General features: G+C 44.6%; 1 protein-coding gene across 40 annotated transcripts in view; it reads right to left on the bottom strand.

Annotated features, from left to right (window-relative positions):
- Positions 1–18,387, bottom strand: part of TMEM40 (transmembrane protein 40) — a 41,419-nt gene that overhangs the window by 12,975 nt on the left and 10,057 nt on the right. For 5 of the 40 annotated variants that reach the window (XM_086368674.1, XM_086368673.1, XM_086368664.1 and 2 more), the window contains 4 exons: positions 10,363–10,434; positions 9,401–9,538; positions 5,915–6,004; positions 1,637–1,690 (listed from right to left, as the gene is read on the bottom strand). In XM_086368674.1, the coding sequence (XP_086224800.1) occupies positions 1,637–1,690; positions 5,915–6,004; positions 9,401–9,538; positions 10,363–10,426 (346 nt within the window). In that variant the 5' untranslated portion in view covers positions 10,427–10,434. Of the gene's footprint in view, positions 1–1,636; positions 1,691–5,914; positions 6,005–9,400; positions 9,998–10,362; positions 10,437–10,652; positions 11,321–13,981; positions 14,029–15,010; positions 15,104–15,227; positions 15,387–18,387 lie in introns of those variants that run through there. The other 35 variants (XM_086368644.1, XM_086368646.1, XM_086368647.1 and 32 more) reach the window with 22 other exon arrangements.

Here is an 18,387-nt window from a genome sequence, read left to right as displayed (position 1 = left end):
CAGCCTTCTCTTCATCTGGCCTGGGCGGCCCTCCACCTCATCACCCTCTGGTTCTTAGGGCCTCTCCTATCCCCAGTGACTTCTCTCCTAGCCTGTCATCTTCTTCCCCTCAGGGCAGGCAGCAGCCCCCACTCTGTACACTTCCCTCCTCCAGGTCAGCCTCAGGACACAAACACCTGGAGCGGGCACTCAACTCCTGGCAACAAACATCCAGGAGGCTGAACTGTCCTCAGGGCTGATGTGCAAACCGGAACCACTGTCTGCAAATGATCAAAGAGGGGCCGGCACCGAGGGGACACAGAGCAACCAAGAACAGCACGAAATGCGACTCCCATAGTGTAATTACCAACTACCTCCAATGTCTTGGGGGTAACTCATTACTTGGAGGAATTAATTCACAAATACATGATGATATTTATGTGTTCAACAGTGAATGTGACTTACTTTTTGAAGAGAAAAAAAACATTTAAAATATATGCGTGTGTGTGTATGTATATATATAACAGTTTCTCATTTTACATCCAGTGAAAACTTTCTTGCACGACCTGAGCAATTAGAAACATTTTTTTTTCTAAATCGGATAATGCCCTTTCTGTTAAAAAGAAAGAAAATCAGAAAACTCAAAGACAGTATGACAATTAAGTACAATGCCGCCACCCAGTGGCAGCCATTGGTAATAGCTTGATGCAGAACACTGCTGCTGCTAAGTCGCTTCAGTCGTGTCCGACTCTGTGCGACCCCATAGACGGCAGCCCACCAGGCTCCCCCGTCCCTGGGATTCTCCAGGCAAGAACGCTGGAGTGGGTTGCCACTTCCTTCTCCAATGCATGAAAGTGAAAAGTGAAAGTGAAGTTGCTCCGTCGTGTCTGACTCTTAGTGACCCCATGGAGTGCAGCCCACAGGCTCCTCGGTCCATGGGATTCTCCAGGCAAGAGTACTGGAGTGGGGTGCCATTGCCTTCTCCAGACACTAAGACATCTCATTTACATTTCTTGAATGTCTGTGTTTCCTGTTGTATTCCTTGGGTTATTATCAGGAGTTAAGACACCAAGCAGATTATGGAACTGCTGGATTAAACAAAGTTAAAACAGACTTTCTTATCTGGCAGTGTGCATTTGTGAGGCTTTCTGGTAAACAAGTTCATTCCTACAAATTCCTCCATTTCATCACAGTGCTACCAAGCAAAGTGGCATAATATTTACATCTGCTTGCTGTAAAAGTGACGATGCTTAGAGACAATTACTCTATAATGTAAGTGTTGTAGAGATCAGGTCCTTAATTTTCCCATGCATGCTTAAACAACCCAGTATTCCAAGAGAGAGGGTACTGATCAAGCTCCATCTTGCTGGTTGGAAAGCTGAGATCCAAAAAGGTTAGGTAACTGGTGACAGTCTCCCTGAAAGTCGCACTATAGATCAGAATATACTCTGGCACAGTCTGACTGTGGTAGAAAACGCCTGTCGCCACGTCCATCTGCTCACGCTGTAACCACTCACCTTGCCCCATCTCATACATCTGCCCACGACTTTCAGCTCATGAAACACCCTCATCACCTTGCTTCCTCCCAACAAGGCCCTAAGCCTTCGTGTCCTTTGCTTTATTCTGTTTCGCCCAAAGCCACTGGACAAACAATTACCTTCATAGAGTTGAAGCTCATCCTTCAAAACGTCAGGCTCCCCATGCTCAGCACCTGGGTGGAGACAAAAACCTGTTAGTTAGCTCCCCCAGTGACAGCACCCCAGAGTGGCTTCCCTCTTCTGGTGTTGGAAGCTTTAAAAAGTAACAGTCCTTGTGTAGAGGGTGAGGTGGGAGGTTTTCAAGAAGCAAAGACAACCTTACAAGAGATTTCCTGCTACTCTGTCTGACACCCCTCACACATCCTGAGCTGACCATGTTCAGCTCAGGAAAGAACTGGGGGCCAGAGAGGACCTGGGCCTTGTGCAAAGTCAGTAATACTAGCCACCATTTATTGAGCACTTACTATATACCAACACTGAACTAGGCAATTTATAGTTGATATTCCATTTGACCCTCTCGGAGATTCTGTGAAGAAGGTATTAGTACCTCTCCCTCCCCAATTTACAGATAAGGAAACTAAGGCTCACAAAAGCTGTTATTCTCTGAAGGTCACACGGCCAGGAACTGGCAATTCTAAAGGTTCAAATCCAGATCTGTTACCAAGGTCTGCTTTCCTGGTCATTTCTATCTCCAGAAATAGGACCCAGAGCTCAGGTGCAGAGTCATGGGAACATTTATTAAACACCTTGTGTGTGTCAGAATCTGTAGTAGGCATTAATCCAGTCTCTTTCCCCCAAGTTCTTTTCTTCCCACGATCAATTTAGGCTAACATTTATTAAAGTTGTTTTTTTTTTTAAAAAAAAACACAAAATTACATTTTTCTTATAAAAATAAAAGAATCTTATCGTAAAACATGTATGGTAAAAGTCAGTTCACAAAAAAGAAAAGAAAAATCATTCATAATATAACCATCCAGAGATAACCATTGTTAACATTTTGATATTTTGCTTTCCAGTCTTGTTTATAATCACATATGGGTCATTTTTTTTTTTACAAAATATATGACAAAATGTGGTCAACTAGAGAAGGGAATGGCAAACCACTTCAGTATTCGTGCCTTGAGAACCCCATGAACAGTATGAAAAGGCAAAAAGATAGGACACTGAAAGATAAAATCCCCAGGTCAGGAGATGCCGAATATGCTACTGGAGAAGAGTGGAGAAATAACTCCAGAAATAATGAAGAGATGGAGCCAAAGCAAAAACAACGCCCAGTTATGGATGTGACTGGTGATGGAAGTAAAGTCCGATGCTATAAAAACAATATTGCACTGGAAGCTGGAATGTTAGGTCCATAAATCAAGGTAAATTGGAAGTGGTCAAACAGGAGATGGCAAGAGTGAACATCGACACCTTAGGAATCAGTGACCTAAAATGGACTGGAATGGGCGAATTTAATTCAGATGACCATTATATCTACTACTGTGGGCAGGAATCCCTTAGAAGAAATGGAGTAGCCATCATGGTCAACAAAAGAGTCCAAAATGCACTACTCCAGTGCAATCTCAAAAATGACAGAATGATCTCTGTTCATTTCTAAGGTAAACCATTGAATATTACAGTAATCCAAGTCTATGCCCCAACCACTAATGCTGAAGAAGCTGAACAGTTCTATGAAGACTTACAAGACCTTCTAGAATAACACTAAGAAAGATGTCCTTTTCATCATAGGGGACTGGAATGCAAAAGTAGGAAGTCAAGAGATACGTGGAGTAACAGGCAAGTTTGGCCTTGGAGTACAAAATGAAGCAGGGCAAAGGCTAATGGGCAAAGCAGGGCAAAGAACCAGTGCGTTCTCTTGGTCAAGAGAACGCACTGGTCATAGCAAATACCCTCTTCTAACAACACACAACACAAGAGATGACTCTACACATGGACATCATCAGATGGTCAATACCAAAATCAGATTGATTATATTCTTTGTAGCCAAAGATGGAGAAGCTCTATACAGTCAGCAAAAATAGCAAAAACCCGGAGCTGACTATGGCTCAGATCATGAACTCCTTATTGCCAAATTCAGACTTAAAGAGAAGAAAGTAGGGAAAACCACTAGGCCATTCAGGTATTACCTAAATCAAATCTCCTACAGTTATACAGTGGAAGTGACAGATGGATTCAAGGGATTAGAGCTGATAGAGTGCCTGAAGAACTATGGATGGAGGTTTGTGACACTGTAAAGAAGACAGTGCTCAAGACCATCCCCAAGAAAAAGAAATGCAAAAAAGCAAAATGGTTGTCCGAGGAGGCCTTACAAATAGCTGAGAAAAGAAGAGAAGCTAAAGGCAAAGGAGAAAAGGAAAGCTATACCCATCTGAATGCAGAGTTCCAAAGAATAGCAAGGAGAGATAAGAAAGCCTTCCTCAGTGATCAATGCAAAGAAATAAAGGGAAACAATAGAATGAAAAAGACTAGAGATCTCTTCAAGAAAATTAGATACCAAGGGAACATTTCATGCAAAGATGGGCTCAATAAAGGACAGAAATGGTAGGGACCTAACAGAAGCAGAAGATATTAAGAAGAGATGGCAAAACTACACAGAAGAACTATATAAAAAAGATCTTAATGACCCAGATAATCACGATGGTGTGATCACTCACCTAGGGCCAGACATCCTGGAGTCTGAAGTCAAGTGGGCCTTACGAAGCATCACTACAAAGCTAGTGGAGGTAACGGAATTCTAGCTGAGCTATTTCAAGTTCTAAAAGTTGATGCTGTTAAAGTGCTGCACTCAATATGCCAACAAGTTTGGAAAGTTTCCAGCCGTGGCCACAGTTTCCAGCCGTGGCCACAGGACAGGAAAAGGTCAGTTTTCATTCCATTCTCAAAGAAAGGCAATGCCAAAGAATGTCCAAACTACCACACAATTACACTCATCTCACATGCTAGCAAAGTAATGCTCAAAATTCTCCAAGCAAGGCTTCAATAGTACATGAACTAAGAACTTCCAGATGTTCAAGCTGAATTTAGAAAAGGCAGAGGAACTAGAGATCAAATTGCCAACATCTGTTGGATCATAGAAAAAGCAAGAGCGTTCCAGAAAAACATCTATTTATGCTTTATTGACTATGTCAAGGCCTTTGACTGTGTGGATCACAACAAACTGTGGAAAATTCTTAGAGATGGGAATGCCAGACCATCTTACCTGCCTCCTGAGAAATTTGTATGAAGGTCAAGAAGCAACAGCTAGAACCGCACATGGAACAACAGACTGGTTCCAAATCGGGAAAGGAGTACGTCAAGGCTGTATATTGTCACCCTGCTTATTTAACTTACATGCAGAGTACATCACGCAAAATGCGGGGTTGGATGAAGCACAAGCTGGAATCAAGACTGCTGGGAGAAATATCAATAACTTCAGATATGCAGATGACACCACCCTAATGGCAGAAAGCAAAGAGGAATTGAAGAGCCTCTTAATGAAAGTGAAAGAGGAGAGTGAAAAAGCTGGCTTAAAACTCAACTTTCAAAACACTAAGATCATGGCATCTGGTCTCATCATTTCATGGCAAATAGATGGGGAAATAATGGAAACAGTGACAGGCTTTATTTTTCTGGGCTCTAAAATCACTGTAGATGGTGACTGTAGCCATGAAATTAAAAGACGCTTGCACCTTTGAAGAAAAGCTATGACCAACCTAGACAGCATATTAGAAAAGCACAGACATGACTTTGCCAACAAAAGTCCATCTAGTCAACACCACAGTTTTTCCAGTGGTCATGTACAGATGTGAGAACTGGACCATAAAGAAGGCTGAGTGCCAAATAATTGATGCTTTTGAACTGCGGTGTTGGAGAAGACTCTTGAGAGTCCCTTGGACTGCAAGGAGATCCAACCAATCCATCCTAAAGGAGATCAGTCCTGAGTGTTCATTGGAAGGACTGATATTGAGGCTGAAACTCCAACACTTTGGCCACCTAATGCAAAGAACTGACTTATTTGAAAAGACCCTGAGGCTGGGAAAGATTGGAAGCAGGAGGAAAAGGGGACGACAGAGGATGAGATGGTTGGATGGCATCACGAACTCAATGGACATGAGTTTGTGTAAACTCCGGGAGTTGGTGATAGACAGGGAGGCCTGGCATGCTGCAGTCCATGGGGTCACAAAGAGCGACTGAGCCACTGAACTGAACTGATATGAGATCTAACCAACTCTATGATTTAAATTTCTCTTTTTCACTTTAGAGATGGATGAAGACCAGAGCTCTGCTGTGCTGTTGGACATTAGGTTGTTTCTATGATTGCCCTACTATAAACAATGCTGCAAGGAACATCTTCACACAGACACACTCAGTTCCACTGAGTGGACAAAGGAGAAGTGGCGAGGCCTACCGCCTACCGGGTGAGCCGCCCCTGCGGGGGAGTCCAGCCCCCTGGCTGTGCCGACGTTCTCTGGTTAGTCGGGGGTGCTGGTCCTCATCACTGTTCTCTGCAAGAACAAACACACGCTGTAGGAGAACCTCAGCCTGGACTGAGCTGGAAATACCTCATTCTGGTGTTGGTTCTTGGAATTTAGTTTCTGTGAGCAGTGTGGTCGGGGGGAAAGAAGTCTGCTTTGAGGGCTGGGGAACAGGAACTGTCACAAACTTTCTGTGTGACCTTAAACAAATCACTTACTATTTCTATTGCGACTTTCATGACACAAGGCCCACGAGGTACTGTTACGAGGTGCTTTTTCTCGTGCTTGGTCTCCCACCTGGAACGCCCTTCCACTTGCTCCCTTATCCTGAAGTTAAGCTGGTGTAACACCTCCTGCAGAGGGGCTTTTCTAGTTGTCCCAGCACACAGTCTTGCCCACCCTCCCCAGCAGGTGGGATCTTAGTTCCTCAACCAGGGATTGAACCTGTGCTCCCTGCATTCCTGCATTGGAAGCACTGAGTCTTAAGCACGGGACCACCAGGGAAGTCCCTCCTCTGGGGTTTCTATAGTGTCAGCTGTCTGTGCTTGACACTGTGGGCATGAGGGTCCATGGTGCTATTCATCCCTCCAACCACCTTGAGTTCTTGAAGGACAAGGCCTGGGCACCACTGTCCTAAGGTTGCCCAGCCTGGTGCAGGAACTTGATCAAGCCTTGAAGAATGACCGAATCATCTGAACTCTTGGATCAGTCCACATTCCAGGGATTCAGGCCTAGGAGTTTCTGGCTTCGGGTTCAGAGGACTCCCTTTCCCTTGGGATGATTAACAGAGCCCCAGCAGTCCTAATGTCCCTCACTGTGCTTGGCGCGGGGCTTCCCTTGTAGCTCAGTTGGTAAAGAGTCTGCCTGCAATGCAGGAGACCTAGGTTCGATTCCTGGGTTGGGAAGATCCCCTGGAGAAGGAAATGGCAACCCACTCCAGTATTCTTGCCTGGAGAATCCCATGGACAGAGGAGCCCGGCAGGTTACATACAGTCTACGGGGTTGCGAGAGTTGGGCATGACTGTGAACTACGCGCACACACAGTGTTTGGGAAACTCCTGGTCTATCGTGGATACAATTTTAAATTCCAGGAAAGCAAGTTAACTGTGCTTACAAATCAGTGCATATGTGATCTCAACTAGGAACAGGAGGCACATCAAGATAACAGTGGGGGACCTCCCTGGCGGTCCAGTGACTGAGACTCTGCACTGCCATTCAGGGAGCCTGGGTTTGATCCCTGGTCAAGGAACTAGATCCCACATGCCACCATAACTAAGACCTGGTGCAGCTAAATAAATATAAACAAATATTTTTAACAAGATAACAACAATAGTATTTATCTCAGGAGATAAGATTTTGAGAGGCTTCTATTTTCTTCTTTTCTGTATTTCATAAACATTAATCAATGCCCCCAAAAGGCTTTTTCATCACATTTTACAAAATATCAAAGAATACAGAAAATAAGAAAACAAAAATTACTCCAAATTCTATCCAACAGGGATGACCTCCGTTAATATGCAAACAAAAATTATTTTAGCTTTCTCCATGATATATTCAAAATATATAATCTTTAAAATTTGTTCAAGGACTGCTTTTTCTTTTCCATTATGATTTATTACAGGATGTTGAATATAGTTCCCTATGGATAATTTTAAATAAAAGGTATTACAGAATTGTATGCCGTCTAAAATGAGGATAGTTTTTTTTAATGTGCTAATTCAATTGTTTAAAAAATTAACTTGGGCAGAAAAAAAATCACAGTTAGTTGCTGGCCCCCCCCAGTAGTGATCACAGAGCCTGGCACATGGTTCACATTCAATAAATATTTATTGATGGGAACTCCCTGGCAGTCCAGTGGTTAGGGCTCCATGCTTTCACTGCAGAGGGCCTGGGTTTGATCCCTAGTCAGGAACTTAAGATCCCACAAGCTGTGCAGCGTGGACAAAAAATATATACACATATACAATTTAACATATATTGAATAAATGTAAGGAGATACACTAATATGTGTTGAGTGGTTATCTAACAGAACAAAGAATGTTTTTCTTTCTTCTTTCTACTTCTTTAAATATTTCACATTTTCTATAATGTGCCCATGTGTAATCTTTTACAATAAAAAAGTTTTAATTAAAAAATAATAGTCTGCATTAAGAACAAATAGATATGTAGGGACAGTGGTGCTGGATGCCAGACTCTGAGTTAGGGTCCTTTGTGTGGAAGGGGCTTGGAGGCAGCTGGGAGACACTCAGGCTCCGGGCCCCGAAGACTAATGGTCTGTCTCTGAAGAATGCTCAGCGTCCAAGATACAGCGGCTGGCCACCAGGGTAGGATCAGGGACCAGGATCCTGAATGTCAGTCTGTCTCGAAGGTTCCAGGACTCTGTCTGTTTTCCTGACGCTTTCTCTTAGGGCTCAGCTTTGCAAACTATTGATTGATATGACCAGTCCCATGTGTACTCTGGAGACTGGAAGGAAGGGAATTCTGGCTGCACGTAGTGGAGAATATTTGCAGGGAAGCAGCATCCCCAGAGGGTCGATCAGAATCAGAAGAAGACAGAATGTCCCTGCCCAGGTAGGGAGGAGAAACAGGGACAGAATCCCCTGCTGGAGCCCCCCTGCCTCTGGAAGTTCTTCAACAGCTAACCTCACTGGCTTCAGTTTCCTCACCTGTTAAATGTGAATAAAAATAGACCCTTCCTGATGAGTTGCTGGGCTTCCCTGGTGGCTCAGTGGTAAAGAATCCGCCTGCAATGCAGGAGATGTGGATTTGATTCCTGTGTCGAGAAGATCCCCTGGAGAAGGGAATGGCGACCCACTCCAGTATTCTTGCCTGGAGAATCCAATGGACAGAGGAGCCTAGCGGGCTATATAGTCCATGGAGTTGCAAAAAGAGTCAGACACGACTGAGTGACTAAACAATAACAACAGCAACAAATCCTATGATATAATGACTTTTGTTATGGTCTCCATCTGATGGATGGGGACCCCAGGGCACACAGGTCTAAGCAATTTACCCAAGGACACAAAGCTGTTGGTGGTAAAGAAAGGGTGTGAGCCCAGGCAGGCTGCTGGAACACACATATGCACTGCCTCTGGCTCCAAAGCGCTCCTAGGAAACTAAGATGTTCCTTGACATGAGGGGCTATATGGGAAACAAAAAACAATAGTTGCTAAGATATTATGGAATAACATGGCAAAATGCTTAGGATAAGACAGCAAAGAAATTGTAAACTGAGGACAAAATTGTCCATGTGGGAGTTATAACTGTACAAGTTATGTGTACGGAAAGGTAGTCTCAGGAAGGGAATGTGGAAAACCAGAATTGCAATACCGAGGTGGGAGAGGACATGAGATTGTTTTTTCCATGTAAATGCTTGTCTTTAATGATATTGTAGTATATGTGTCTTTAATTAAGTCATTGCTTTACCTGAGGAAGAGGATGAGGAGGACGAGGAGGAGGAGGATGAAGAGGAGGATGAAGAGGAGGAAGACTTGTCTCTCTCATCTTGTCCTTGAGAAACGAGTCTGGCTTCCCGGTCTTGCTTGTGGGAATCCGTCTCTCCATCTGGGAGGCACATGTAGTTAAGGAGGAGTATTTCCTGCCCTTCCCACCCCAGGGACCACCTGGGCCTTCCTAGGGGTCTACATGGACTTGGGGATCCAGGAGTGGCTGGACTGTGGGGTACTCTTCCCAAACCCCTAGGGCCCATGGGAGGTGCAGGAGATCAGGGCTCCAGAGGCTCTAGGAAGGCCAAAGACAGGCGTTTCTCTGAATATGGAGCCCACAGAGGGGCTTCTAAGCCCGTCATCCTTTCCAAGAGACCGCTACAGTGTAGGTGTCGGTAGTTTAGTTGCTCAGTTGTGTTCTCAGGCTCCTCTGTCCATGGGACTTTTCAGGCAACAAAGCTGGAGTGATTTGCCATTTCCTTCTCGAGGGGATCTTCCCGACCCAGGGATCAGATTCTTTACCGCTGAGTCACCAGGAAGCCCACACTGCGCGGAACAGTTGCCAATTTAAAATTTTCTGTAAATTACAGAGCAAGTGGGATCCAATCAAGCCCTAAACCTTCCCATTCTGGGGGCATGTGGGACCCTTCCCCCCTTCTGGGGACTCTCCCTAATGCCAGTCCAAGCTCCCAGAGCCTCTGAGATTTGGGGGAGCAAAATCTCAGGGGAGCAGGGTTCCCACTGCTAGAGAGTGCTGGGGGACAGACTGGACCAAGCACACACATGTGCAAGTGTATAAAATCACTACTTCTCTAGAGGTTTCAACCATAACTTGGGCCATTCATTGAGCCACATGAGCTGAGCAGGGTCTTCTGTTCCAGTCATTGCTGGACACTATTTCCCATGTAGCTTTGCCCAGAGGGTTAGAGAAAGCAAACATACAGTCTAGATCTTCTGATTCTCCATGAACTTGACTGTGGTCTTGAAGTGATCCTGAAGTCTCCATGGCTTTTCCTGGAGGAAGTAATTAATATTACCTTAGTTAATATCCTTAATATATAAAGAGCTTGGCAAATAAATAAGAAAAATACAAACACCCAATATTCAAAGGTACAAGAAGAACAATTTATAAAAACAGAAACACAAAAATAGGGAAATCTGAGTAATGATCAACTTTTGATACTATTAAGAACTTGTTTTTTTAATAGACTTTAGTTTTTAGAGCAGCTCACAGCAAAACTGTTTTTCTTTACTTCTTTGTGTTGCTCACTTAAGAAGGCTTTCTTAGGCTTCCTTGCTATTCTCTGCAAATCTGCATTCAGTTGGGTGTATCTTTCAAATTGTGGTGCTGGAGACACTGCTGAGAGTTCCTTGGACTGCAAGAAGATCAAACCAGTCAATTCTAAAGGAAATCAACCCTGAATATTCATTGGAAGGACTGATGCTGAAGCTGAAGCTTCAATACTTTGGCCACCTAAAGCAAAGAGCCAATTCATTGGAAAAGAGCCTGATGCTGGGAAAGATTGATGGCAGGAGGAGAAGGGGGTGGCAAAGAGTGAGATGGTTGGATGGCATCACGGACTCAATGGACGTGAGTTTGAGCAAACTCCAGGAGATGGTAAAGGACAGGGAAGCCTGGCACACTGCAGTCCACTGGGTCTCAAAGAATTGGATACAACTTGGTGACCAAACAGCAACAAACAACAAAACCCAAAAATTAAATGGAGGGTACAAAGATTGCCCATCTACCCCCTGTGTCTAAACATGTACAGCCTCTCCCTGTTATCCACATCCTCCATTAGAGAATTTATTTTTTTAGGTGTGATATTTAAGTTGAGGTTATATTTATTTAAAATATCCAAAAAATAAATAAATAAAAAATAAAATAAAATATCCTTCAGGACTTCTCTGGTGGTCCAGTGGATAAGAATCCACCTGCCAATGCAGGGGACACAGGCTGATCCCTGATTCAGGGAGATTCCACAGGCCGCGTGCCACAACCACTGAAGCCAGAAAACCTAGAGTCCATGCTTCACAACAAGAGAAGCCACCGTAATGGGAAACCCACACACCACAACAAAGAGTAGCCCCCACGCAGCACCTAGAGACCCAGCACAGCCAAAAATAATTAAAATATCCTTCAATTTAGAGATGAACACTGAATTATTCATGATGAAATTATATGATGTCTGGGACATGCTTCAAAATAATTTGATTATCTGAATAAGGGAGTTGGAGGGCACGGTAGGGGGGAATCCAAATACAACAACAGAACAAGTTAATAACTGTTCTGTTAATAACTGTTCAAGCTCTAACTGTTGGAGCTATATCAAAGAATAAGTAGTTGGGAAGTCCCTAGAGGTCCACATATATAAATATATATCGTTATCTCTGATATCTTATCAACACATACAGTTATTTCTGAGTGATAGCATTATGGGTACTTTTAGTTTCTTATTTTCACTTTGCATTTTCTAAATTTTTAACAGTATGCTTTTGTTATAATAAAATAACAATTTTTTTAATAACTTAAAATGTTATATGCCACCTTACATCAGTATAGTCCTAAGCAGTTTTACAATGGGTTTCAGTTCAGTTCAGTCGCTCAGTCGTGTCCGACTCTTCGCGACCCCATGAATTGCAGCATGCCAGGCCTCCCTGTCCATCACCAACTCCCAGAGTTCACTCAGACTCACGTCCATCGAGTCAGTGATGCCATCCAGCCATCTCATCCTCTGTCGTCTTTCTCCTCCTGCCCTTAATCCCTCCCAGCATCAGAGTCTTTTCCAATGAGTCAACTCTTTGCATGAGGTGGCCAAAGTACTGGAGTTTCAGCTTCAGCATCATTCCTTCCAAAGAAATCCCAGGGCTGATCTCCTTCAGAATGGACTGGTTGGATCTCCTTGCAGTCCAAGGGACTCTCAAGAGTCTTCTCCAACACCACAGTTCAAAAGCATCAATTCTTCGGCACTCAGCCTTCTTCACAGTCCAACTCTCACATCCATACATGACTACTGGAAAAACCATAGCCTTGACTAGACGGACCTTTGTTGGCAAAGTAATGTCTCTGCTTTTGAATATGCTATCTAGGTTGGTCATAACTTTCCTTCCAAGGAGTAAGCGTCTTTTAATTTCATGGCTTGCAGTCACCATCTGCAGTGATTTTGGAGCCCCCAAAAATAAAGTCTGACACTGTTTCCACTATTCCCCCATCTGTTTCCCCTGAAGTGATGGGACCAGATGCCATGATCTTAGTTTTCTGAATGTTGAGCTTTAAGCCAGCTTTTTCACTCTCCACTTTCACTTTCATCAAGAGGCTTTTTAGTTCCTCTTCACTTTCTGCCATAAGGGTAGTGTCATCTGCATATCTGAGGTTATTGATATTTCTCCCGGCAGTCTTGATTTCAGCTTGTTCTTCCAGCCCAGCATTTCTCATGATGTGCTCAGCATATAAGTTAAATAAGCAGGGTGGCAGTATACAGCCTTGACGTACTCCTTTTCCTATTTGCAATCAGTCTGTTGTTCCATGTCCAGTTCTAACTGTTGCTTCCTGACCTGCATACAGGTTTCTCAAGAAATGGGTTTATATGCTCATAATTCCACCTGAGCTGGATCACAAACCAATCTGGAGAGAACTGGGATTAATTACTTCACATTTGAATTATAGTTTCTAGAAAACAAAACTTTGCAAAAGATTGTCTCATTTAACCTTTGCTATAACCCTGCGAGGTAAATTTCATCATCCTCTTTACAGAGGAGGAATCTAAGACTCAAAGAATGAAGTAACTTGAGACTCCAGAACCCACGTTTTGTTTAATGCAACCCCAAATGTTGTTCTGGAGCCCGAAACTGCTCAAAGGCCATCATGCAGTCAGGCCCTGCTGGAATACCTGCTGGGATTACAGACACGATGGTCAAAGCCAGGGCAGGAAGCAGGCACCTGGAGCTGCAGAATGACATTTGGGAACCCGCCCCTTCAGGACACCATACCCTGTGCTTTCCTGAAGTTCTGAGTGGGTGCTGGTGGTAACTCGAAGAGGCCCTTCAAGTGAGGCCCCGAGAAGGCTGGATGTGTGGCCTTGGAAAATCTAAACAACTAAACTCAGTGAGCCGGTGCCCTTCTCTAGAGGAAATATACGGAGCTGCCATGGTTGGGCTGCCCCCCTCAGAGCCTTGATTGTAGCTGGGCACATGGTCATCCAGCCAGGGACAATATTTCCCAGCATCCCTGGATGCTAGATTTGGCCAAGGGACCTTGTGACTCATGTTCCTGCCAACAGACTGAGAGTGGATGGGAACTGTGAGTGGGGAGCTGACAGATGTTCTGTGGTTCTGGGGGGAAAGTACATACACACACACACACATCTGCAATAAATTTTACTGATGTAAAGAATGAATGCGGGAGTAAATTAGGAATTTGGGATTAACAGATACACACCACTGTATGTAAAATAAACAACAAGGACCTACCGTATAGCACAGAAAACTATATTCAGTATCTTATAATAATCTCCAATGGAAAAGAATCTAAAAGAGAATAGCTATAAATGTATATGTATACCTGAATCACTTTGCTGTTCACCTGAAACACTGCAAATCAACCTATATCTCAAGAAAAAGAAATAATAAAAATTTTAAAAGAATGCAGAGCACACAAATAACAAAAAATAAGGTCCTCTGTATTGTGAATTTCATATACAACAAGTAGAATGTAATGCCTACAGTTTTGAGGTTTAATCTGCATTATTAACATTTGCTTGACCACTTTCTTCAATTCAGACCAGCAACAAAGCAAACCATAAAGCTCTGATTTGTATAGGTTCCTGATTTCTGTGATATGAACACTCCTACTGGCTGACATCAATGTGATGTCACTGAGTGCAAAGCTGGGAAGAGGTGAGCCACCAGGGAAGCCCTAAAAATTCTTTTCAATTTAATTAAAAAATTTTATTGAGGTATAATGGTCTTATAACACTATATTAGTTTCAGGGGCAAAACATAATGATTCAATATTTGTAAATGCTGCAAAATGATCACCATACTAAATCTAGTTAGCATCTGTCACCTTACATAGTTAAACAAAAATTCTTTCTTGTGATGAGAAATTTTAACATCTATCCTCTGAGCTGGAGAAGGCAATGGCACCCCACTCCAGTACTCTTGCCTGGAAAATCCCATGGATGGAGGAGCCTGGTGGGCTGCAGTCCATGGGGTCGCTAAGAGTCAGACACGACTGAGCGACTTCACTTTCACTTTTCACTTTCATGCATTGGAGAAGGAAATGGCAACCCACTCCAGCGTTCTTGCCTGGAGAATCCCAGGGACGGGGGAGCCTGGTGGGCTGCCGTCTATGGGGTCGCACAGAGTCGGACACGACTGAAGTGACTTAGCAGCAGCAGCAGCAGCATCCTCTGAGCAACTTTCAAATATGCAACAGAGTATTTTGAACTAATAGTCTCCATGCTGTACATCACATCCCCAGGACTTTTTTATTGTATAACTAGAAGTTTGTAGCTTTGACCCCCTTCACCCATTTCACCCATTCCCACCCACCCTTCACCTCTGGCAACCACCAATTTCTTTTCTGTACCTATGAGTTCATGGGGGTTTTGTTTGTCTTTGGTGGAGAATCTACTTTTAATCCACCACAAGACCCAGACAAAGCAGCATCTTTCCCCGTGCCTCAGAGCTGGACAGCCTGGGTGTGAACCCTGACCCTTGTAGCTGCGGCATTCCGGGCCAGTGCCTTAACTTCTTGTGGACCTCAGGTTCCTTGTCTGCAAAATGAGGACAATAATAGTGCTTACCTCATAGTGTATTGTTGTGAGAATGGCATGAGTTAAAACCCACAGAGCACTCAGAACAATGCCTGGTATAGAGCAGGGAGTGAATAAACGCCAGCTGAGATGATGACCATTATTGTGACGGGGGCAGCAACAAGATAGCATGTGCTGTGGGGTCAGACAGAGTAGGGTTCAACCTCACTTCCATCACTTGTGCACGAGATGACCCTGGCCGGGCGGTCCCCTTCTCCAAGTTCTAGTTACCTCAATTGTGAACTGTGATGGCAGCACCTTAGAGAAGAAAGCCGGCCAGTGTCTGCCCGAGGAGGGCTCCATAAGCGTGAGTTCCCTCTTCCATAGACCTCCTATGACCCTTGGGCATTCGGGGTCCAGCCCCAGTCCCTCCCATCTCCCATCTCCTAGACTCCAGGCTCCATTACCCTTCTCTGGAATAAAAACTCCCATTTCTCAGGGCAGAATTCAGCTCAGCATTAGGAAATCACTAGCCAATAAAATGAACTGATATCTGGGAACGAGTGACTGACAACCATGAGCCCCGGGGTGTATCTATATTTTGAAGAGGACCCTTTGTACATAGCAGGTGTCCAGTACATCTCAGAGGCTGAGATCATCTCTCGTGGTGGAATTTCAGGGGGAAGAAGAGACTCAGAGCTGTATGGGGGCAAGCGAGCTACTGGAGGATGCCAAATATGTCAACAGTTCGCCAAGCTGCTCCTACCTGTCACCTACTTTAGCTGTCTTGCTCATGTGGTAGCCCTTGGGCACACTCACATTTGCAGGCCTCCAGACTTCCACTGAGGCCATTCTTCCTTGTTGCCAAAACTGTACGTGACTTTCCAGGCACAGTGCAAATACCACCTCGTTCATGAACGCTCTGCTGACGAGGTCTAACCAGAAACCACCCTCCTTACCCCCATCCCCTTAATCCTTCTGCCTGTCATCACCCCTGGACTTTCTTCTTGTTAACAAAACTGAACTTCATTCCTCTATCTCAAGTAGATGGGCTTCCCTGGTGGCTCAGATGGTAAAGAATCTGCCTGCAATGTGGGAGACATGGGTTTGAACCCTGGATTGGGAAGATCCCCCAGAAAAGGAAATGCCAACCCACTCCAGTATTCTTGCCTGGAGAATTCCATGGACAGAGGAGCCTGGAGGGCTACAGTCCATGGGGTCTCAAAGAGTGAGACATGATTGAGAAACTAACATTTTGGGTTTCACAGGTGGCATTGCTGATAAAGAACCCATTTCCCAATGCAGGAGACATAAGAGACAGGGGTTTGATCCCCAGGTTGGGAAGCTCCCCTGAAGGAGGGAATGGCAACACACTCCAGTATTCTTGCCTGGAGAATCCCATAGACAGAGGAGCGTGGTGGGCTACAGTCTGTGGGATCATACAGTTGGACATGACTGAAGCAAGTGAAAAAGCTGGCTTAAAACTCAACATTCAAAAAACAAAGAACATGGCATCTGGTCACATCACTTCATGGCAAATAGATGGGGAAACAGTGGAAACAGTGTCAGACCTTATTTTTTTTGGCTCCAAAAACACTGCAGATGGTGACTGCAGCCATGAAATTAAAAGATGCTTGCTCCTTGGAAGAAAAGCTATGACAAACCTAGACAGTGTATTAAAAAGCAGAGACATTACTTTGCCAACAAAGGTCCATTTGGTCAAAGCTGTGGTTTTTCCAGTAGTCATGTGAGAGTTGGACCATAAAGAAAGTTGAATGCTGAAGAACTGATGCTTTTGAACTGTGGTGTTGGAGCAGACTCTTGAGAGTCCCTTGGACAGCAAGGAAATCAAACCAGTTAATCCTAAAGGAAATCAGTCCTAAATATTCATTGGAATGACTGATACTGAAGCTGAAGCTCCAATACTTTGGCCACCTGATGTGAAGAACTGACTCTCTGGAAAAGACCCTGCTGCTGGGAAAGATTGAAGGCAAGAGGAGAAGGGGACGACAGAGGATGAGATGGTTGGATGTCATCACCGAGTTGACGGACATGAGTTTGAGCAAGCTCTGGGAGTTGGTGATGGACAGGGAAGCCTGGTATGCTGCAATCCATGGGATGGCAAAGTCAGACATGACTGAGTGACTGAACTGAACTGAACTGAAGTGACTTAGCACGCAAGCATGCATCAAGTAGATACTTGTTTTCCCTGTGAGGAGTGGCCATATGATCCAGTTTTGGCCAAAAAGAAGTGAGAAGTCTGATGGGCTCTGGGAAGGAGTTTTGCTTCTCCTGACAAAAGAGGCCAGCAGTACTGGTGCTGTGTCTTGCCTCTCCTTTCTTTCTTGAATGTGATGGCAGGAGCCGCAGTGGCAATTCTGTGACCTTGAGGGAAAGCCAAAGCTAATGCAGGGACATTGAGCTGCTGAGCCCTTGACAGCAGCCACCTGCTTTCTAGTTATTTAAGAAAAACAAACCCTGTTTTGTTTAAGCCTCAATAGTCAGGAGTCTCAGCATTTGTAGCTGAAAACAATTATGACTGATACACTTTTCCTCCCCTACCTTCATACATTAATTGAGTATCGACTGTGTGCTTAGGCTAGGGTGATGGCACTGTGGTAAAGAACCCGCCTGCCAATGCAGGAGACATAAGAGACATGAGTTTGATCCCTGGGTTGGGAAGATCCCCTGGAGCAGGGCACGGCAACCCACTCCAGTATTCTTGCCTGGAAAATCCCATGGACAGAGGAGCCTTGCAGGCTACAGTCCATGGGGTCAGAAAGAGTCGGACGTGACTGAGCAACCTAGTATACAGTACGTATTATGTGCTAGCCCCAGGGATACTGTGGTGAATAAGTTGTATGCTTGTCCTCAAGGTATTTCATAGTAGACAAAGGGTGGGGTGGGGTGGGGTGTGGTGGTAGTCCCATGGGAGCCCAGGGGCCAAATCACACCAGGGTCAGTCAGAGTTCCTGAAGAAAGGAATGCTGAAGGGGAGCTTGGAAGGGCCAGGAGGAGCAGTGTGCAAAGGCACAGAGTCGAGGGGCCTTGGCCCACATGGGAAACAGTTGGCAGGAAGCAACTCCAAAGAAGGACACAATCTGGGGGAGGCCTAGGGGGCACATTGCTCTCCTGAGCCTACGTTAGCCGTGTCTTGTTTCAGAATCTTCCTTCTCGAGGCCCTGGCTTGCTGCACAACTGCTGGAGCCAC

Source organism: Bos grunniens, chromosome 22 (assembly GCF_055505025.1).
Source record: "Bos grunniens cultivar Pamir isolate PY7600 chromosome 22, Bosgru_T2T1.0, whole genome shotgun sequence".
NCBI classification, from domain to species: Eukaryota; Metazoa; Chordata; class Mammalia; order Artiodactyla; family Bovidae; genus Bos; species Bos grunniens.
The sequence above is the reverse complement of the archived record's forward strand: the minus strand, read 5'-3'. Positions and strand labels throughout refer to the sequence as shown.